The sequence below is a fragment of the Oncorhynchus mykiss genome, chromosome 6, assembly GCF_013265735.2.
Source record: "Oncorhynchus mykiss isolate Arlee chromosome 6, USDA_OmykA_1.1, whole genome shotgun sequence".
In the NCBI taxonomy this organism is placed as follows: domain Eukaryota; kingdom Metazoa; phylum Chordata; class Actinopteri; order Salmoniformes; family Salmonidae; genus Oncorhynchus; species Oncorhynchus mykiss.
The window spans coordinates 68,722,833-68,744,620 of record NC_048570.1 but is presented as its reverse complement, the minus strand read 5'-3'; the positions used below and the strand labels follow the sequence as shown (position 1 = coordinate 68,744,620).

The window sequence follows — 21,788 nt, the reverse complement described above, 5'->3', positions numbered from 1 at the left end:
GTTGGTTAACCTACTACATTGGATGGTATTTCTATGAGAGTACTTTCGGTGTGCTTTAAAATCAGTATTTGAGAATGACAACAATGAAACAAAACCCCTCAAATGTTCTGTGCTGGCATCCAATACCCAAAAAGCAGCACTTTTACATCCATGACTACCAGACTAACATCTTTCTAAACTGTACTGCCCTCTCCTGGGTCATGATGGAGGAGGCCAAACATATTCCCACAATATTATTTTAACCTTTAACTAAATTATTGATAATTGGAAAGAGGTATATGGGATATACACAGTGCTTGACTTGGACTAAAATAGGTGCTGGTACAAATGTTTGGTGCCGGTACTGTATATTTTTAGGTGCAGGAGCTCCACAATACTTTTGAGCTAATATTTTATAAGAGGATTAGGAGCTCAAGCAGTAGAACGTTGGAGGTGCAGGTACTCAGCTCCAGTGAGCTCTTGCCCAAGTCAAGCATACACTATCATGGCCTGCTTCAATCCTTCCCAGCCCCACAATACATATTTGTTATATAATGAAAGCAACGTCTTTCACAAACTATTCTTACAAGCATGCATTTATGCTGTGGTTGCATGGTAGTCTTGAAATATTTTTTATTTTCATAGTGAAATATATCCCTATTAAGGTAACGCAAACTAATTATAGAAAAAATACAACTTTTTTTTGTCATGTGGAAACAACTGTTCACCCAGAACCACGCCCACGAACCCTGGAATTCAAAACTGGCGCTCAGACGTCACTGCCACACAACTGCTGCACTACCCCCCTCCCACTTCTCCCGTCGGGCCTCTGTCTGCGCATGCACACTCGCTCGCTCGAGGCCACCATTTTGTGTCGAGATAACTCTGTCAAAGCGTTAGAGGATTAATAGCGCTGGGACGCAAGGGCAATCTTCCCTACCGTTGCCAGAGGAAGACCGAACAAGCACTGAGCGCTCAAGCAAATTTACCAGAAAAAGGAAGACCGAGGAGCAGGTAAAACGGCACTTTCTCTGATGAAGGGGGGCATTTTTGTAGGAGCTGTCGTCGGCCTCTAGGTGTCACGGTGGGGCTCGCGGTCCAGGCGACTGGCGGGGGGGTGTTTGTCTCCCTCTATCGTTATCGAAATTTACTAAAAACATTTATAACCCAGAAGTTAGAGCTTCTGTTAAACGTATTAGTGTATTTGGACTGCTATTGCTTCTTATTAAGGCACAGATGGCTTTATAAACGCCTTAATGTTTAGTGGCTTGTTTAGGCCAGGCGTCCATCTTCTCATGCCCTTTGTTTCCTCTTTTGAGAAGAGAACCTGCGTCTCCGGGTTCTAGAACGAAAGCTTAACATTGAGTTTAAATTTTGTGTCGATGTATACGTTGTATCAATGTAACATCCTTAATGTGTCCAATCACTCACGGTGCAACACTTCGGAAGAAAAAAAATCTAATCAATAAATCTCTTCTGTAGTATTTCAGATTTACTGCATGGGTAGTTATTTTAGTCGATGTTCTACAACAATCCTTTGGTTCTAATATATCAACACGAATTGTATAATACTTTCTATGGATTCAAGCTATTTTACGGCTTCACAAAATGGGGCTCTAGTTAAGTTGGCTCGGTAACTAGGTAACGTTTCACAAAGGTTCCCGAGAGTAAACACGGAAGGAGGGAATGTAGAGTCATCTCTTAATATGTAGCCCAAATATGTCTGCGAGCACGGAGAGTAGATTTCTTCTTCAGAAGCTATCATCCGCACCACGTCCCATCGCGCCAGCCTGGTCCGCCTACAGCCGCCTTTCGATTTAAAACTTGTCATGAGAGCTCGAGCTCCCTCTATAACCCGCACGGTAATGTTACAAAAACATCGGCAATACCGGGGCAAGACACATGAGGGTGAACAGGGTAGGTTCCTTTTATCAGTGAGTTTCTTATATATATATAAAAAATGATCTGCTTATTTTGGGAAAGCTGTTTTTTTTTATTGGGACTTTTGTCAAATGGTTGGTAGACAGAGAAGCAGGATTAAAGATAAAATATTAAAATAAAATATTCAGCAGGTGTTCGGCAATTAGGCCTGGCTTGCAGTCGGCTTTCCAATTCATCAAACACCTTTGGGATGGGGTTGAGGTCAGGACAATGTGCAGGCCAGTCAAGTTCTTCCACAACGATCACAACAAACCATTTATGTATCGCTGAAACAGGAAAGGGCCTTCCCCAAACTGTTGCCACAAAGTTGGAAGTATAGAATTGTCTACTGACAATGTTTGTCTATGGAGATTGCATGGCTGTGCGCATCGATTTTATACACTTGTCAGCAAAGTGTGTGGCTGAAATAGCCGAATCCAGTCATTTTGAAGGGGTGTCCACATACTTTTGTGTGTATATAGTGTATCATGCTTTTTTTATTTCTTTTGATTTTACCTTTATTTAACTAGGCAAGTCAGTTAAGAAAAATTCTTATTTTCAATGACGGCCTAGGAACAGTGGGTTAACTGCCTGTTCAGGGGCAGAACGACAGATTTGTACCTTGTCAGCTTGGGGATTTGAACTTGCAACCTTCCGGTTACTAGTCCAACGCTCTAACCACTATGCTTCAAAGTTATTTCTTTAAAAATTCTTCTGGTGTTATCAGGTCGTTTCTATGGAGGGTGAAGTCGTTTCCATTGAGACCGCTCAGGTCGAGGGTCTCCAGGACAGTGGGGAGGGAGCAGAGCTGCTCCAGACTGCAGATGCTTCCCTGATGGAGGGGGGTGTGGCACCCCAAGATGTGACGGGGAATGTTGAAATGATGGTGATGGACACCCTGGACTCGACCCTTGACCCTGCCCTGCTACAGATGAAGACTGAGGTCCTTGAAGGGGGCGGAACAGTGACGGTCACCGGGGGAGACGAGGGACAGATCATCACCCTGCAGGTTAGTGTGATTTGTTAGTTTACGTTGAGAGAGGTTTGTAAGATATTCCTTGTAAGCCAAACTTGTAGGCATAAATTATTCAGAGAACTGACTGACCCTGACTGTGTCTTGACTTTAGGTGGTGAACATGGAGGGGAACATGGATCAGACGAGTGCAGCGCTGGGGCTTGGACAGCTGCAGCTGGTGCAGGTCCCTGTCACTACAGCCACCGTGGAAGAGCTCCAGGCCAGCTTCGTTGACGCCTCAGCAGGCAATACTGAGGCAGAGCCAGTGATCTGCCACACCCTCCCTCTGCCCGAGGGCTTCCAGGTCGGATGCTACTCAACTACACACACACTTTAAACAAGAATTTTAATATCCTGCTTAATGTTTCTATACACACTTTGGCCTGAAGGCTCTGGTGACATGCACTGACTATAATACAACTCTAACTCCTTCCTGGCAAATTGTTTTTGTCTGGTGTAGGTGGTGAAGGTGGGGGCGAATGGAGAGGTGGAGACAGTTGAGCAGGAAGAACTGCAGGCAGCCCAGGATGAGCTCCAGGTGATCCATGGGGAGGAGGAGGAGGAGGAGGAGGAAGCTGAGCCCCAAGTAGAGGACCAGACATGGTCAAAAGACCCAGATTACCAACCAACTGCTGGCATCCGCAAGGGGAAGAAGGGCAAGAAGAGCCGCCTGCGTTATGGGGAGGGGGAGCGAGACATGGACGTGTCTGTGTATGACTTTGAGGAGGAGCAGCAGGAGGGGATGCTCTCTGAGGTCAATGCTGAGAAGGTTGTGGGCAACATGAAGCCGCCCAAACCCACTAAGATAAAAAAGAAAGGTCAGAGTTGTGTGAAAGGTCAAGTTTTGTGTCTAAGTGGGGATGTGGCAACCCCTCTTTTGGGGTGTGGGGAGGAGATCTGTGTGTGTTAAAGGGAGACTCGGCGATGACGTAGATGCAGCAAGTAGAACGCATAGTGGGTCAATTTCCGCAACAACTATGAGCGTTGAGGCGCAAGGCTCAACTTCTGTGCTGTTTTGGTCCCGTGGCTACCACTCTCTTAACAGCGTGATGCGAGCCTGTGCAAACACTGTGTCACAGTGAGCGTGGCATCATGAATTTCGCTCGTCTCAATATTTGTGGTGCTGCTCGTGGCAACGTCATTTCGCTGAGTCTATTTTTGTATGTGTTTAATAACCTCTTTTGTCTCTCAGGTGTGAAGAAGACGTTCCAGTGTGAGCTGTGTAGCTACACCTGCCCCCGGCGCTCTAACCTGGACCGCCACATGAAGAGCCACACAGATGAGAGGCCACACAAATGCCATCTGTGTGGGAGGGCCTTCAGAACGGTCACACTGCTGAGGAACCACCTCAACACACACACAGGTATCTACAGACTCACATGTTCAGTCACAGGCTGTTTAAAAAAATATGTATGTACAGTTGAAGTCGGAAGTTTACAAACACTTAGGTTGGAGTCATTAAAACTCGTTTTTCAACCACTCCACAAATTTCTTGTTAACAAACTGTCGTCTTTGCAAGTCGGTTAGGACATCTACTTTGTGCATGACACAGGTCATTTTTCCAACAATTGTTTACAGACAGGTTATTTCACTTATCATTCACTGTATCACAATTCCAGTGGATCAGAAGTTAACATACACTAAGTTGACTGTGCCTTTAAACAGCTTGGAAAATTCCAGAAAATTATATAATATGCTAGTTGACATAATTTGAGTCAATTGGGGGTGTACCTGTGGATGTATTTCAAGGCCTACCTTCAAACTCTGCCTCTTTGCTTGACATGGGAAAATCAAAAGAAATCAGCCAAGACCGCAGAAAAAAAATTGTAGACCTCCACAAGTCTAGTTCATCCTTGGGAGCAATTTCCAAATGCTTGAAGGTACCACGTTCATCTGTACAAACAATAGTACGCAAGTATAAACACCATGGGACCATGCAGCCGTCATACCGCTCAGGAAGGTAACGCGTTCTGTATCATGTTGTGGGGGTGCTTTGCTGCAGGAAGGACTGGTGCACTTCACAAAATAGATGGCTTCATGAAGAAGGGAAGGAAAAATTGTCGATATATTGAAGCAACATCTCAAGATGTCAGGAAGGCAAAGCTTGGTCACAAATGGGTCTTCCAAATGGACAATGACCCCAAGCATACTTCCAACATTGTGGCAAAATGGCTTAAGGACAACAAAGTCAAGATGTTGGAGTGGCTATTATAAAGCCCTGACCTCAATCCTCTAGAAAATTTGTGTGCAGAACTGAAAAAGCGTGTGCGAGCAAGGAGGCCTACCAACCTGACTCGGTTACACCAGCTCTGTCAGGAGGAATGGTCCAAAATTCACCCAACTTATTGTAGGAAGCTTGTGGAAGGCTACCTGAAACAAATGACCCAAGTTAAACCATTTAAAGTCAATTAGTATTTGGTAGCATTGCGTGTATTAAAATTTCTGACCCACTGGGAATGTGATAAAAGAAATACAAACTTAAATAAATCATTCTCTCTACTATTATTCAGACATTTCACATTCTTAAAATAAAGTGATCCTAACTGACCTAAGAAAGTGAATTTTTACTAGGATTAAATGTCAGGATTTGTGAACCTGAGTTTAAATGTATTTGGCTAAGGTGTATGTAAACTTCTGACTTCAACTGTATTTACAGTGCCTTGCGAAAGTATTCGGCCCCCTTGAACTTTGCGACCTTTTGCCACATTTCACGCTTCAATCATAAAGATATAAAACTGTATTTTTTTGTGATGAATCAACAACAAGTGGGACACATTCATGAAGTGGAACGACATTTATTGGATATTTCAAACTTTTTTAACAAATCAAAAACTGAAAAATTGGGCGTGCAAAATTATTCAGCCCCCTTAAGTTAATACTTTGTAGCGCCACCTTTTGCTGCGATTACAGCTGTAAGTCGCTTGGGGTATGTCTCTATCAGTTTTGCACATCGAGAGACTGACATTTTTTCCCATTCCTCCTTGCAAAACAGCTCGAGCTCAGTGATGTTGGATGGAGAGCATTTGTGAACAGCAGTTTTCAGTTCTTTCCACAGATTCTCGATTGGATTCAGGTCTGGACTTTGACTTGGCCATTCTAACACCTGGATATGTTTATTTTTGAACCATTCCATTGTAGATTTTGCTTTATGTTTTGGATCATTGTCTTGTTGGAAGACAAATCTCCGTCCCAGTCTCAGGTCTTTTGCAGACTCCATCAGGTTTTCTTCCAGAATGGTCCTGTATTTGGCTCCATCCATCTTCCCATCAATTTTAACCATCTTCCCTGTCCCTGCTGAAGAAAAGCAGGCCCAAACCATGATGCTGCCACCACCATGTTTGACAGTGGGGATGGTGTGTTCAGCTGTGTTGCTTTTACGCCAAACATAACGTTTTGCATTGTTGCCAAAAAGTTCAATTTTGGTTTAATCTGACCAGAGCACCTTCTTCCACATGTTTGGTGTGTCTCCCAGGTGGCTTGTGGCAAACTTTAAACAACACTTTTTATGGATATCTTTAAGAAATGGCTTTCTTCTTGCCACTCTTCAATAAAGGCCAGATTTGTGCAATATACGACTGATTGTTGTCCTATGGACAGAGTCTCCCACCTCAGCTGTAGATCTCTGCAGTTCATCCAGAGTGATCATGGGCCTCTTGGCTGCATCTCTGATCAGTCTTCTCCTTGTATGAGCTGAAAGTTTAGATGGACGGCCAGGTCTTGGTAGATTTGCAGTGATCTGATACTCCTTCCATTTCAATATTATCGCTTGCACAGTGCTCCTTGGGATGTTTAAAGCTTGGGAAATATTTTTGTATCCAAATCCGGCTTTAAACTTCTTCACAACAGTATCTCGGACCTGCCTGGTGTGTTCCTTGTTCTTCATGATGCTCTCTGCGCTTTTAACGGACCTCTGAGACTATCACAGTCCAGTGCATTTATACGGAGACTTGATTACACACAGGTGGATTGTATTTATCATCATTAGTCATTTAGGTCAACATTGGATCATTCAGAGATCCTCACTGAACTTCTGGAGAGAGTTTGCTGCCCTGAAAGTAAAGGGGCTGAATAATTTTGCACGCCCAATTTTTCAGTTTTTGATTTGTTAAAAAAGTTTGAAATATCCAATAAATGTTGTTCCACTTCATGAATGTGTCCCACTTGTTGTTGATTCATCACAACAAAAATACAGTTTTATATCTTTATGATTGAAGCGTGAAATGTGGCAAAAGGTCGCAAAGTTCAATGGGGCCGAATACTTTCGCAAGGCACTGTATCCTTATTGAATGGATAGGGTGAGTGTTACTTATGTTAACTATTGCCACTGCCCTCTCTGTTTTAGGCACTCGTCCTCATAAATGCCAAGATTGTGACATGGCATTTGTGACCAGTGGAGAGCTGGTGCGTCATCGTCGCTACAAACACACATTCGAGAAACCCTTCAAGTGCTCCATGTGTGACTACGCCAGTGTGGAGGTAAGTACGCACCTCTGATCTATTTTTACATGTTATCTAGCTGTGAACTAATTTGCAATGTATAACTGGAATGTTATTTAAATGTTTCTCTCTCTCTTTGCCCCAGGTGAGTAAGCTGAAGAGACACATCCGCTCCCATACAGGCGAGAGGCCCTTCCAGTGCAGTCTGTGCAGCTACGCCAGCCGAGATACCTACAAACTGAAGAGACACATGAGGACACACTCAGGTAACACACACCCCTATCTCTCGGCCTTACACCCAAGTATTCCTGATTTTAGTTCTGTTGTTCGATGCTACACTACTTGACCAAAAGTATATGGACACCTGCTCGTCGAACATGTCATTCCAAAATCATGGGCATTAATATGGAGTTGGTCCCCCCTTTGCTGCTATAACAGCCTCCACTCTTCTGGGAAGGCTTTCCACAAGCGCATTAGTGAGGTTGGGCACTGATGTTGTGGCATTGTCATGCTGAAACAGGAAAGGGCCTTCCCCAAGCTGTTGCCACGAAGTTGGAAGCACAGAATCGTCTTGACTGTCATTGTATGCTGTAGCGTTAAGATTTCCCTTAGGGCCTTAACTATGGAAACCAGTCCCAGACCATTATTCCTCCTCCACCTAACTTTACAATTGGCACTATGCATTGGGGCAGGTAGTGTTTTCCTAGCATCCGCCAAACCTGTATTCGTCCGACGGACTGCCAGATGGTGAAGCGTGATTCATCACTCCAGAACACGCGTTTCCACTGCTCCAGAGTCAAATGGCAGAAAGCTTTACACCACTTCAGCCGACACTTGGAATTGTGCATGGTGATCTTAGGCTTGTGTGCTGTTGATCGGCCATGGAAACCCATTTCATGAAGCTCCCGACGAACAGTTATTGTGTTGCAACCGAGGACAGATTACTTTTATGCGCTTCTGCACTCGGTGGTTCCATTCTGTGAGCTTGTTAAGCCTACTACTTCGCGGCTGAGCCTTTGTTGCTCCTAGACGTTTCCAATGCACAATAACAGTACTTATAGTTGACCGGGGCAGCTCTAGCAGGGGAGAAATTTGACAAATTCACTTGTTGGAAAGGAGGCTTCCAAGTGGCGCAGCGGTCTAAGGCACTGCATTTCAGCTGCATCACACCCGGCCATGATTGGGAGTCCCATGGGGCGGTGCACAATTGGTCTAGTGTCATTCGGGTTTAGCCGGGGTAGGCCGTCATTGTAAATAAGAATTTGATGCTAACTGGCTTGCCTAGTTAAATAAATAAAATGACGGTGCCACATTGAAAGTCACTGAGCTCTTCAGGCCATTCTACTGCCAGTGTTTGTCTATGGAGATTGCATGGCGGTGTGCTCAATTTTATACACCTGTCAGCAACGAGTGTGGCTTAATTAGCCCAATCCGCTAATTTGAAGGGGTGACCACATACTTTTGTTTGTGTGAATATATATTTATTTATTTTCACACTACCGTTCAAAAGTTTGGGGTCACTAAGAAATGTCCTTGTTTTTGAAAGAAGCTAATTTTTCGTCCATTTAAAATAACATTGATCAGAAATACAACATTAACAATGTCTACATTGTAAGTGACTATTGTAGCTGGAAACGGCAGAATATCTACATAGGCAGAGACCCATTATCAGCAACCTCCTCTCCTGTGTTCCAATGGCACGTTGTTTAGCTATCATCGAAGGAATGAGCCTTACACCGTGGCCTGTTCTCTGGAGCGGGATCGATTTGGAGGTGTAGGGTCCGTCATGGTCTGGGGCGATGTGTTACAGCATCATCGGACTAAGATTGTTGTCATTGCAGGCAATCGCAATGCTGTGCGTTACAGGGAAGACATCCTCCTCCCTCATGTGGTACCCTTCCTGCAGGCTCATCCTGACATGAGCCTCCAGCATGATAATGCTACCAACCATACTGCTCGTTCTGTGCGTGATTTCCTGCAAGACAGGAATGTCCATGTTCTGCCATGGCCAGCGAAGAGCCCGGATCTCAATCCCATTGAGCACGTCTGGGACCTGTTGGATCGGAGAGTGGGGTCTACAAATATTTACACATGTTAAGTTTGCTGAAAGTAAATGCAGTTGACAGTGAGAGGACATTTCTTTTTTTGCTAAGTTTATATATACACACACACACACGTGTATCTGCCTCACATACAACCTAATAAAGCGTCCCTCTCTCTGGCAGGTGAGAAGCCATATGAGTGCTACATCTGCCATGCTCGTTTCACGCAGAGCGGCACCATGAAGATGCACATCCTGCAGAAGCACACAGAGAATGTGGCCAAATTCCACTGCCCCCACTGTGACACAGTCATCGCCCGCAAGAGCGACCTGGGTAAGCGACTCGCTTGTGCACAGTCATATCTCCTCTGCTGAAATACGGTCTTGTAACCTTGAGTGAATCAGTCTGTGTTCCTTACATTTGGATTATCCCTTCCTTCCTTTTTCACTCTCAGGTGTGCACTTGCGGAAGCAGCATTCGTTCATGGAGATGGGCAGGAAGTGTCGTTACTGTGACGCTATGTTCCACGAGCGTTACGCGCTCATCCAGCACCAGAAATCCCACAAGAACGAGAAGCGCTTCAAGTGCGACCAGTGTGACTATTGCTGCAGACAGGTACATGAAAGAGACCACCTCTACTTGTTTCCTCACAATCTTCCCTGATTTGAAATGGTGGAGATCCACCAGATATTTGCCATCATCAATCTCAGAGATGAGGAGAAGAGGCCACTTTAGACAATTGAGATGCCTCCCATGGATATGTTTGGAATCAGCTGGAAACTATTCTAGACCTCGGTGTATTCACTGACTGTCCTATGTATAACCTCTGACCCCTAGGAGCGTCACATGATCATGCACAGACGCACACACACAGGGGAGAAGCCGTACGCCTGCAGCCAATGTGAGAAAACTTTCCGGCAGAAGCAGCTACTAGACATGCATTTCAAACGTTACCATGATCCCAACTTCATCCCCACTGCCTTCGTCTGCAGCAAGTGTGGCAAGACCTTTACTCGCAGGGTAAGGGAACAACACACATCCACACTGCAGGCTAAAGGACTCATTCACATCCAAATGCATACCCTCCTGAGCAGGATACAGGACACTCAAAAAACACACCCTCCCACCAGGTTGGGGAGGATTGAAGCCTAGATGCTCCACAGTGTGTTGTGGTCTTAGTGCCTTCAGAAAGTATTCATACCCCTTGACTTCTTCCACATTTAGTTTTACAGCCTGATTTCAAAATATTTTTTTCTCTCACCCATCTACACGCAATACCCATAATCACAAAGTGAAAACATGTTTTTAGAAATTTTTCCAAATATATTGTAAATTAAATACAGAAATATCTCATTTCCATAAGTATTTACACCTCTGAGTCAATACCTTGTAGAAGCACCTTTTGCAGCTATTGCAGCTTTATGAGTCGTCTTGGGTATCACCTTCTGGATTTGGAATGTTCTCACATTTCTTCCAGATCTTCTCAAGCTCTGTTAAAGAGCCACTGAACACGCCAATTGTCAGGTGTTTTTTCTGTTGCTTATTAAAAATGAGATTTCAGTCTTTCCTGACCAATTCTGCATTTGGTTAATTGATTGTCCATCATGAGTCGCTGAATACATCTAACATAACCCATTCTGTAAATAATTTGTATGTTTTTGCCAAGGATGTTTTGCTTACACAATTTTGTTTCTAACTAAGGTGTTTGGTGCAGTATTTCTCAAGCAAACATTTTTTTTTCAGGGTGTTTTATGTGAACATTCGGAGCTGTTGAGCAGGTCTGTCACACTGTCTATGCTATTGGATTGAGTGCAATCACTGCAGCTGTTCATCCCATAGTGGGCAAATGAACATTGTCAGATCAAAACAATCTTAATTTACCCGTTGTGATGCATGAATGTTTTAGACGACTGACTTTGTCCCAAATTATCATGTTTACACTTGTAATAATAATTTTGACGCTAGTTTCTGACTCATCGGGGCCACGTGGTGTTTTTCAAAGGGAATCGATGTTTTTCAAAGGGAATCGTTGCTTTTTAAAGGCTATCTTTACGTTCGATGGGGAGCGCGGTGAACAGCAATCTTCCACCGGTTTTCAATGGGATTCGTGTCTGGGCTTTCACTGGGCCCGTCAAGGACTCTCACATTCTTGTTCTGAAGCCATTCCAGCGTTCCTTTGGCTGTATGCTTGGTCATTTTTCAGTTGGAACGTAAATCTTCACCCCAGTCTCTGAGGTCATTTTGCACTCTGAAGCAGGTTCTCATCAATGATTTGTCTTTATTTGCCTCCATTCATTGTTCCCTCTTCCTACCAGTCTCCCAGTCCCTACCACTGAAAAACATCCCCATAGCATGATGCTGCCACATCCATGCTTCACGGTAGGGATGGTGTTGAAGGGGTGATGAGCTGTGCCTGGTTTTCTCCAAACATAGTGCTTTGCATTCAGACCAAACAGTTAAATTGTTTATCAGACCACAATCTTTTGACTTATGGTCTTTCACGTGCCTTTTTGCAAACTCCAGGCATGCTGGTGCCTTTATCTCAGTAATGGCTTCCGTCTGCCCACTCCCATAAAGCCCAGATTGGGGAAGTGCTGTATATACTGTTGTCCTTCTGGCAGATTCTCCCATCTTAGCCATGGAACTCTGTAGTTCTGTCAGTGGTCATTGGGTTCTTGGTCACCTCCCTGACCAAGGTCCTTCTTGCATGGTTGCTCAGTTCTAGGCAGAGTTTGGGTAGTTCCGTATTTTTACAATGTCCCGATGATGGAGACCACTGTGCTCTTTGAAACTTTGAACACTCTAGAAATGGTTTTATACCCTTCCCAGATGTCTCATCACAATTCTGATTGTTCCTTGGAGTTCATGGTATAGTTTCTGCTCTGACATGCACTGTTAACTGTGGGACCATATATAGACGGGTGTTTCTTTCTAAATCATGCCCAAACAATTTAATTAGTCACAGGTGGACTAATCACGTTGTAGTGACATCTCAAGTATGATCAAAGGAAATTGGATGTACATGAGCTCAATTTGGAGTGTCATACCAAAGGGATGTGAATACTTATGTAAATGAGATTTCTGTATTTATCTTTAAATGTGCAAACATTTCTAAACATGTTTTCACTCTGTCATTATGGAGTATTGTGTTTAAATGGGTGCGAGAGAATCTATTTAATCCATTTTGAATTTAGGGCTGTAACACAACAAAGTGGAATAAGTCAACGGGTATGAATCCCTGTTTAAATTTTTTGATTTCTTCCATTTTCCATTATTCTTTTTAAACCAGTTAAACATACACATACGAACAACAACATCTCATCTGCCCAGACCCACATGCTCACCCCCTAATACCTGCATTTGCCACATGGCCTTAAATTGTACAAATTAGTTTTTCTAGGTCGCCCATGCTATTTCAATAAATCATTAGATTTTTTTCATTATGTTAATGGTTTATTTGCGTGGTTTTAGTATACATTTTTTCAAGATGAGTGATGAAGAGAATCATCCAGCCCATTGACTATCTCACTGTTTTCTGAAGGCACTGTATATGACTCTTTGCTCCTCAGAACACCATGCTGCGTCACGCAGAGAACTGTAACGGAGAGAACACCGGCGATGAGAACGGAACCCCGCCCAAGAAAGACCGCCGCGGCAGGAAGAGGAAGATGCGCTCCAGACGGGATGACGACAATGACGACACCGGTACGACCAAGTCACAGTTCACTTTATTGTTCTTATACATGCAATGCAACAATATCATGTAATATTGTTTACTATGCACCTTAAGAGTACATCGCTAAAATCCGTTTTTTCTTGTTCCTCTCTTCCACAGAGCCTGAGCTGGATGACATTGAGGAAGAGGAGGAGGAGCTGCTAGCTGAGATTGAGGTGGAGCAGGCACCACCGGTGGTCCCTGTCCCTGCCCCTGTTGGCCCGCCAGCCAAGAGGAAACGTGGAAGACCTCCCAAGGCCAAACCTGCCCCAAGTGAGTGTCACTCTGGTACCTTGTTGGAATAAAAATACCACCCTCCCTACTTAATTTCTTGAAGGAATCACTTTTCATGCAGACATAGCATCGAGTGAATACTTTGGCCTTCACATATTTAATCAGGTGCAGATCACTAATCAGTACCCGAGGGACTCAAAAGTCCCAAAACAGCTGGACAGATGTGTAAAAGTGGTTGTCTTCTTCCCTCAGCGGCGGCAATCATCCGGGTGGAGGATGAGGCCACAGGCGAGGTGGATGACATCATCGTGAAGAAAGAGATGAAAGCCGAGCAGGCGAGCCAGGAGGAAGAAGCTGTCGAGGATGAGGAGCCAGCAGTAGAGGTGGAGCATGCCAAAGGAGAACCTGCCAATCAGGTAGAAGAGTCACTCCAGGGGGAGGAGGTGGTGCAGGAAATGGCACTGTCTGTCACAGAGGGTCCCCCCAATGGTGACCTCACTCCTGAAATGATTCTCAGTATGATGGACCGGTGATGAAGACGAAGTCTCTGTCTACATCTAACAATACAAAGTGTCCCCTATCTGTACACTAACATACACCCCATTGTACCCACTATCAAACATACACGTATACCACACATGCACACCCCAGTTATAACCTGAGATCTTTCTCTGATGTTGATGATAATGCCTGGGACATGTCTAAAGATACCTTTAGCCCATTCTATTTTTTTAAGAGCTTATTTTTCTCTCTTGCGATCTCTATCTATATCCCACTGCGAAACTCCTGACACCCTCATGTTGAATTATGTTTGTATACAGAATCTGGATAACATTATGCAGACTGTTGTCACTGGAAAAGATGTAAGGAGAGGGAGGTGTTTTACATCATGATGATGTCTTATGTCAAATCATGTGCTCATTCTGCTATCAATTATGTTCTATATGCCCTCCAGAATGCCTTCTCTGTTGCATATTTTGGCCCACATTTGATCTCTTCATGTTGGCCCTCTTCTTGTGCTCTGTTGTCCGTCTAAAAACAATTATCATGTGCTCTCACCCATGGAATTAGCTGTTCGGGGGTCAAAGGTTAGGGGGGTAGGAGGACCTGAAATATTCTGCTTTTACAAAATGTGATGCTGTTTTCAAATGAAACACAATACCTTGCTCTTGTTAATTAAAGCTTTTAGAATTTATTTGTTTTTTGGTTTAATGCTTTTTTCTTTTGTACCATCAAAATTAAATGCTAGGGGGCTTGAATGGCAAGATATGATTGGAGGGGTGGGAGAATGTTTGACTGTACAGCCAATAATACAAATAAAAAAAGATCAACCTGTCATGAGTCAATTTGCTTGAGTTTCAGCCGTTATTAGGCTAATTTAGTATGGCATGTAGTACTGAAATATAGACACTATAGGATGTTTGATCATGTTTACACTAGAGTATAATCTGCCCTATTTATCTGCTACATGGTTCTGACAGAAGGCTTATGCCCACAAGTCTCTTTTTAGAAACCTGTTTGGAGTAGTAGGTGAACTAGACTATTTTGGTTGTTCCTGTTGAATTTCTTTCAGAGGATCTGCCCTCTGATATTGAGTGCTTCATTAAAACACAATTTTAGTCCCCTCCCTGGTTTTTCTTTGCTTGATATTTGAATCACTTCTTGGAGATTTACACACCAGAAACCCATTGCCTAGATCACCAATCATTTTCTATAACCCATCCATGTAAAATAAATTATTAATTTGTAATTTTAGCACATATTGTTCCCTTCCTGCATTTTGGTCAGTTCCATGAAGAACCTTAATTTATATTATAAATTAATATATGCTAGACTGCCTTGTGCACCTGCACCACTCTCCCTCTAACACAAGCTCTAAATTACTCCATTCTTTCTCTGTCTTATTCTTTTGGTCTTCCTCACGCTTTCAGAGGAAGGGGGGGGGGAGTAGAAAGGCGAGGTCCCTTGTTGTCAAATCTGTCAGTCTAGCTCAGCTTGGCCCCTCCTACCTTGGTGGAGGCAGTGAATACTGCTGCTGGTGCTCTTAGCAACCGTGCCTTGGCAACAGAGCACCACGACAACGGAGTGCTGTGTCTCCCCTTATGGAGCTTCCATTGGGCGGGCCGGCGCTGAGGCACTACACCCGCAGCAGACCTAGACCACACCGACAAAACCAACACCTCCGCCCCAGCAGACTACAGGTACAGAGGGATGGAAAAATATGGGTGCTGTGTAGAGGCATAATGGTGAGGGGAGATGTGATAGGGTACAGTGGGGAGAGGGAGGGATGGAGGGAAGATGCCTGGTGCCTGCTTGATTCAAGGTACTTGTATCGCAACAGCAACCAGCTGCTTGCATATTCAACACTAATAGTGTTTGTTTGGGGGGATTGCCTTTGTGTATAGGATTGTGATTGTATGTGGCTAATTTCTAGGGCTATATAATGCTTCGTCTGAAGCTGGTGGGCTTTTTCTTGGTAGGTATGTGTGAATTTTCTCTACTTTAGCCATCATCACCTTATCCATTGTATGCCTGCCATTGGTACTGTATCAGTCACGGTCAGAGTTGCACATGTAATGCTGGTTTTGTTGGATGAACTAAACCAAACCTAATCACATGGGCAGCCTTAGTGCCACAGGAGATGACATCATAGGGTATTAATGGTTTTCTGAGTCAGTCATTGGTAATTGTACATACCAATGGTAGTCTGATAATGTAGATCTAGGGGATATATGAGGTGTTGATGTGTATATTCTGTGTGTCAGGGAAGTCTGAGCCCATGAGGTGACAATTTTATGTAATAATTACTATGTGCTATATGAAGTAAACTGCTCTCAGTAACCTGATATCCAACATAGCACTCTTTCCACGAATTGGAAACCCTTTTGCTTTCTATTTCTCTGGTAGTCTAACTGCATTCACACACATTCTCACACACAAACACCTAATAATCACAGATGTCGTAAAACACATGTCTTTCTCTGTGCGTGTATGCATGGGTGTGACACAGGAATCAGTGGTTGACAATGAAAATGGAGTCCCTAATCACATGGGGCGAGTTGATGAGGGAGTTGAAGAGTTCTTTACTAAGAGAGTCCTTCCTGTCGACACCGTGTGAGTATCTGACCAAACTCATTTTTAGATAATCTGACACTTCACTATCTCATCCCCAACACATCTTAACCAGCTCACAATAAACCTATTTAAATTTGAGTAATTTATGAGATGCTCATATTCATAACAACCTACAATAAGTACATAAGTATAACATTTTCCTGACCACATTACCTGCATGCAGGCCCTAGCTTGTCCAGCTCAGGCCACATGGCCAGGAAAAACTTGGGCCCTATGATTGACAAACACACACATGCTGATCCTGTGCTACTCTGACTCTTCCTCCAGGAAAACACAGAATGAGTCTGAGGAACCTCCCATTACTGAACAGGAAGTGGAAGTAGCGCCTGCTAGCGCCGCCCCTTGCCCCGCCCCTTCCAGAACCCTACGGAGGAAGCTGGGCGAGTTCTTCACCCTTAAAAAGCGGAGGGCTGTGAAATCAGAGGGAAGCCAAGAGGGGAAGGCCAAGAAGACCTCCATCGCCGACCTAATTCGGCCTCTTAGGGAGGCCACCAGAGCTGAAAAAGATCAAGTGAAGGAGAATGAAAAAGTGAAAGAGAAGGAGAGTGTGGATGACAGCTTTGTGACAGGAGATCCAGTGGAAGCAGAAACCCCTCCTGATGGTCCCACTCCACTGAGGGGTGAGGCTCTACCCCGTCGTGCGCTAAGAGAGGGGAAGTCACAGTCTCTCATTCTGCTCTCTGGATCCGCAGCCAACACTGGGAACACCAAGAACACTGCACAAGGGAAGGTAGATGTTCAAATGTGTTCAACCGACCCTTTGAAACAATTTGATGGGTTAAAGCAATTTGGTAAATTCTACACTGCCTATGAAAGGATTGTTTTTGCTTTTATTTTGAGCATTCTTTAGTTTGGTCTTATCGGCACTGACTGCTTCTCCTTGGTTCTGGTTAGTTTCAGAAACACTCATCTGACAGCCATCATGGCTTTGAGCAGCGCCTCCAGCTCATGCTACAACGTATTGGTGTGTCCAAAGCTCAGCCAGGAGAGACACAGGTGTGTATGTGCATTTATCTGAGTGTGTATGTGGTTGTGTGTCTATATGGAAAACATAAAACTTCTTATTCCATTCTACAGAGTCAGGAGGGAGAGATGAAAAAAGCTGAATCAGAGGGTAAGTCCTTTTACTCATATAACACTTGCTAGAGTATATGTGCAAGTCTGTGTGTGGTAATGGATGTGTGTTTTCCTTCATTTTCTGTCTCGGTTTCAGGCACTATCATCGATAATAAACCTGAGCCCCCACCCACATTTATGAAGCCCCGGACCATGTCCACCTCATCAGGTAACACACACATGCACAAATACACTCATGCAGACAAACACGCACACACACACACACACACACACACACAAACACACGTTATTGTATACAATTTTGTGTATCTTATGCTCATCTTCTTTCTCTTTAGATACGAGACGAGCGGTCCGACAGAGTGTGTCCGCACATGAGTCAGCTGGGAAACCTGCTGTGCCTCCTAAGCCAATAATTAAGCGAGGCCCAACCCCACCTCCCACTATCTCCGGTCATCTCACCCCTGAGAATGACCTATCCCAAATACAGGAAGGAGAAGCATGTTCCCCCACAGACCCCACCCCTAGTATCACTGATACCCCTACCAGTTCTAAACCTATCCCCACTGACACCACTATTCCCATCACTGTCCCAGATCCCACTAACTCTTCTATTCCCACAGACACCATAATTCCCTCCCCTGTCCCAGATCCCACTAACTATTCTATTCTCACTGACACCATCATTCCCTCCCCTGTCCCAGATCCCACTAACTCTTCTATTCCCACTGACACCATCATTCCCTCCCCTGTCCCAGATCCCACAAACTCTTATATTCTCACTGACACCATCATTCACTCCCCTGTCCCAGATCCCACAAACTCTTATATTCTCACTGACAACATCATTCCCTCCCCTGTCCCAGATCCCACTAACTCTTCCATCCCCGTTTCTACTACTGCTACTTCCTCTAATTCAATCCCCAATGACATCATCCCCTCTACAATGTCTGCACCTACCCCTATCAATATTACAGCACCCACCCCCAACACCACCACCTTCATCTCCAGTACTAACCCTGCCACAACCACTACCAATACCTCCATCACAACTACATCTGGCCCTATGAATATTACAACTTCCAACCCCCCTACTGACATGAACTTTGACTCTATCCCCACTATTACCCCCACCCCAACTCCCCCTGCCTCCACTGACTCCACCACCCCAACCACCTCTGCGTCGTCCATCTCTAATCTAGTCACGATCACCATTACAAGCATTACTGCCCCAACACCTGTTAACACTAATACTGATACCCATACATCAACAACCCCCATCACTAATGCTTCTACCCCTACCCTTACTGATACTACTGCCTCAACTTCTACTGACTCGACAACTCCAACACTAAATACTCCCATCTCCATAATTGTTTCTGCTGGCAACAACACTTCTACTCCCACCCCCACTACCTCTCTGTGTCCCACCCCCACTAACTATCTGTGTCCCACTACCTCTCTGTGTCCCACCCCCACTACCCTAATTACTAATTCAGTTACCCCACCTCCATCTCCTGCTGCTACTATAACAACCTCGACCCTTAATTCTATAAATGGTGCTTCCACTCCTACCCATATCTCCATAAACTCCACAGACTCCAACGCTACCCAAACCGGAACTCACAATACCAGCGCAACTAACTCTGTCAACTTCACTTCTACCTCAAGCCCCACTAACTCTACTAGTCCTATCCCTACTTCCTCTACCAGCTCCACTTCCACTAACTGTGCTGCTTACACTGCTACTATCCCTAGCAGTCCGATTCCCATTATCTCTAATAATCACTCCCCCACTGTCACTTCTATCCCCACTGCCACTCACTCAACTAACTCCACCAATATTTCCTCCCCCATATTCTCTTCTACTCACACCACTACTACCACTACAAGTCCCATCCCAACTAACTCTACTAGCCTGACCACTACCCCCACCCCCATTAACTCTAGCCCCGTCACCACTATCGCTACAGGCTGTTCTAATATCACCACTGCCACTAACTCTTCTGTCCTCATCAGTAGCCCCAACCCCACTAACTCTACTACCAACACCCCCACTAACCCTTCAAATCCCACCAACACCACTAAACCTACTAACTCTACTACACACACCACTATCTCAATCCCCACTAATTATGTTACTCATAGTCCCACTAACTCTTCTACTCATAGCCCCACTAACTCTTCCAGTCCAACACCCACTAACTCTGCTAGCCCTACACCAACTAATACTATTCAACCATTACCTGAGGAGAGAATTAGCCTTAATCCTGCAATGGGACTGCTGTCCATGACTAAGGGTACAAGTAAGTGTGTGCGTTCAATAGTAATAATAATATTGCTTGAAATTTGGAATTAACCTGTTGAAAATAACATTTTGTCCCTCCCTTTCCTCTCCTACAGATGACCTGGATGCTGAGAGGGTAGAGAGGAACAAGGAGACAGAAGAGAAACATAGCAAGGAAGAAGATGTCAGGAGGGCCACAGAGAAAGAAAAATAACAAATCATTGGCGCACAACATATGCAAAACCATAAAAGAGGAGGAGGGTCTGCAGAAGGTAGATGAGATAATGAGGCAGGGAGTAGAAGGGAACAAATCAAATGAAGAAAGAGAGTTGTGTAAAAAGGATGGGGATAAAAAGAGGGAAGGAGGGAGCAATGTGTCAGATGAAAAATAGTTAAAAACTAAGGAGGTGGTAGAGAGCAAGTCAAACAAGGGACCAACTACTGTGATAGAGGCAGGGGAGACCACAGTAAAATAAATGGGGGGACAGTCCATGGAACTGAGTACAGGGACCACATCACAGCAGAAAACCGCAGAGGGTGGAACATCGGACCAAAGAACTGAGACCCCCTCTGTGTGACACAAATGGACTGACCCAGCAACGTGTCCTTTTTTTTCTCAACCATGTTTACATTTGCATTGCATGATTATGTAATACATCAACTGTGGTGAAATATGTTTACAATAGATGGATATGAGACACAGTATAATTAAAAGGAATATTCATAATGTCATGATGTCTTCATCATGTTTCAGTCCGTCTGTTAGTTCCTAGCTCCCAGTCTCTTTCGAATGTCTATAACTAAGCCTAAACCAGAGATGTATGACAAAAGTTGGTGGAAGGGGAGAGATAGAAGTGTTTCTTCATGGTAGTACCAGAGTGAATCATTGCCCTATTCCCATATGCCCTCAACGATACACCTTGACGGACAGAAATTATTGGATTGATTAAGGTAATATGTGGTTGCAGAACCATATCTGGCCATCACCTGTCTCCAAGGACAAATTGTCAAGGGCAGACAGAGGGGAGCAATTACACTAGGGGATGTTGCTCCCAATAAGTTACTCCTATAGACATAATTTCCTCATCTCCTTTATTTTTTTAAGGGTAGATGAAGGGACTATACAGGTGTTCCCCACAAGTGCTTTAATACAGACATTTTAGATAAGGGGTCATGAATGGACAAGGAAAGGAATATAACGTGTGCGTGTGCAGTGGGACAGGACACACTTCGGTATCGAAATGGCGTGAACAGTGTTTCCCATGATAGGGGATTGCAGTGGGAACCATTTGCTTTGGAAAGGTTCCCCAACGGAACGTAAATAAAGTAACATCAGTCAGTGGAACCGCTACATTCAATCAGACTCAAAGGTGGTTGTCGTTGTTTTACTATCAGGTGAGTTGCAATATATAATTGCCGCTGTTCCCAAATGTAATAGTGTAAATCTAAACGACATGACGACCTAGGGCAGTGGTTCCCAACCAGGGGTGGTAATTGAGTAGACACATAAGACCAAATGCACATGAGGGGGTACTTCAGGGGTACTCCGGGCAAAGCAAAATTCAGTTGGTGGTACAGTAACTAAAAAAAGGTTATGAACCACTGACCTAGGGGATCTACAGTAGCTAGCTAACGTTAGGGGTAAGCAGCTAAGTTTCCTGTCACATGAGTAGGAGGAAGACTTCGCCGTACAGTTCACAACAAAGCTAGCTAAGTAACGTTAAAGTTGGTATTGATGTTTTCTCGATATGATCTATTCTATTAGCTAGGCCTAGTTCTAATTTATCTTAGTTTAGTTTGTAAACTAGTTATGTGTGGGAAAGTTAGTACCATGAGAGGCTTTTCACTGCAATGTTTAGCTAGTTAATAAATCCACAACTGTGTATGGATATTATAGTCACCACAGTTAGTGTAATAACAGGTAACTAGCTAGTATACTGAAAATAGTAT

General features: G+C 44.2%; 2 protein-coding genes across 2 annotated transcripts; both read left to right on the top strand.

Annotated features, from left to right (window-relative positions):
- Positions 1 to 767: 767 nt before the first annotated feature.
- Positions 768 to 14,677, top strand: LOC110526438 (transcriptional repressor CTCF). Its single transcript, XM_021607424.2, has 13 exons — positions 768 to 993; positions 2,627 to 2,908; positions 3,027 to 3,218; positions 3,375 to 3,732; positions 4,107 to 4,277; positions 7,257 to 7,390; positions 7,497 to 7,617; positions 9,577 to 9,726; positions 9,848 to 10,008; positions 10,231 to 10,413; positions 12,963 to 13,098; positions 13,229 to 13,381; positions 13,595 to 14,677. Exons 2-13 carry the CDS (start codon positions 2,636 to 2,638, stop codon positions 13,873 to 13,875), a joined length of 2,313 nt encoding a protein of 770 aa, XP_021463099.2. The 5' UTR covers positions 768 to 993; positions 2,627 to 2,635; the 3' UTR covers positions 13,876 to 14,677.
- A 713-nt stretch (positions 14,678 to 15,390) lies between these two features.
- LOC110526437 (mucin-2) lies at positions 15,391 to 20,570 on the top strand. Its single transcript, XM_021607423.2, has 8 exons — positions 15,391 to 15,543; positions 16,353 to 16,456; positions 16,745 to 17,207; positions 17,372 to 17,473; positions 17,555 to 17,591; positions 17,691 to 17,762; positions 17,890 to 19,857; positions 19,955 to 20,570. Exons 1-8 carry the CDS (start codon positions 15,445 to 15,447, stop codon positions 20,050 to 20,052), a joined length of 2,943 nt encoding a protein of 980 aa, XP_021463098.2. The 5' UTR covers positions 15,391 to 15,444; the 3' UTR covers positions 20,053 to 20,570.
- Positions 20,571 to 21,788: the final 1,218 nt, after the last annotated feature.

Bases quoted from the DNA above. Each gene is read 5' to 3' on its own strand.
- LOC110526438 (XM_021607424.2), top strand. From the start codon at position 2,636: ATGGAGGGTGAAGTCGTTTCCATTGAGACCGCTCAGGTCGAGGGTCTC. The intron at 2,909-3,026 runs GTTAGTGTGATT...TCTTGACTTTAG, and splicing joins GACAGATCATCACCCTGCAG to GTGGTGAACATGGAGGGGAA. The intron at 10,009-10,230 runs GTACATGAAAGA...TCTGACCCCTAG, and splicing joins GTGACTATTGCTGCAGACAG to GAGCGTCACATGATCATGCA.
- LOC110526437 (XM_021607423.2), top strand. From the start codon at position 15,445: ATGGAGCTTCCATTGGGCGGGCCGGCGCTGAGGCACTACACCCGCAGC. The intron at 17,208-17,371 runs GTAGATGTTCAA...GGTTCTGGTTAG, and splicing joins AGAACACTGCACAAGGGAAG to TTTCAGAAACACTCATCTGA. The intron at 17,592-17,690 runs GTAAGTCCTTTT...TCTCGGTTTCAG, and splicing joins GAAAAAAGCTGAATCAGAGG to GCACTATCATCGATAATAAA.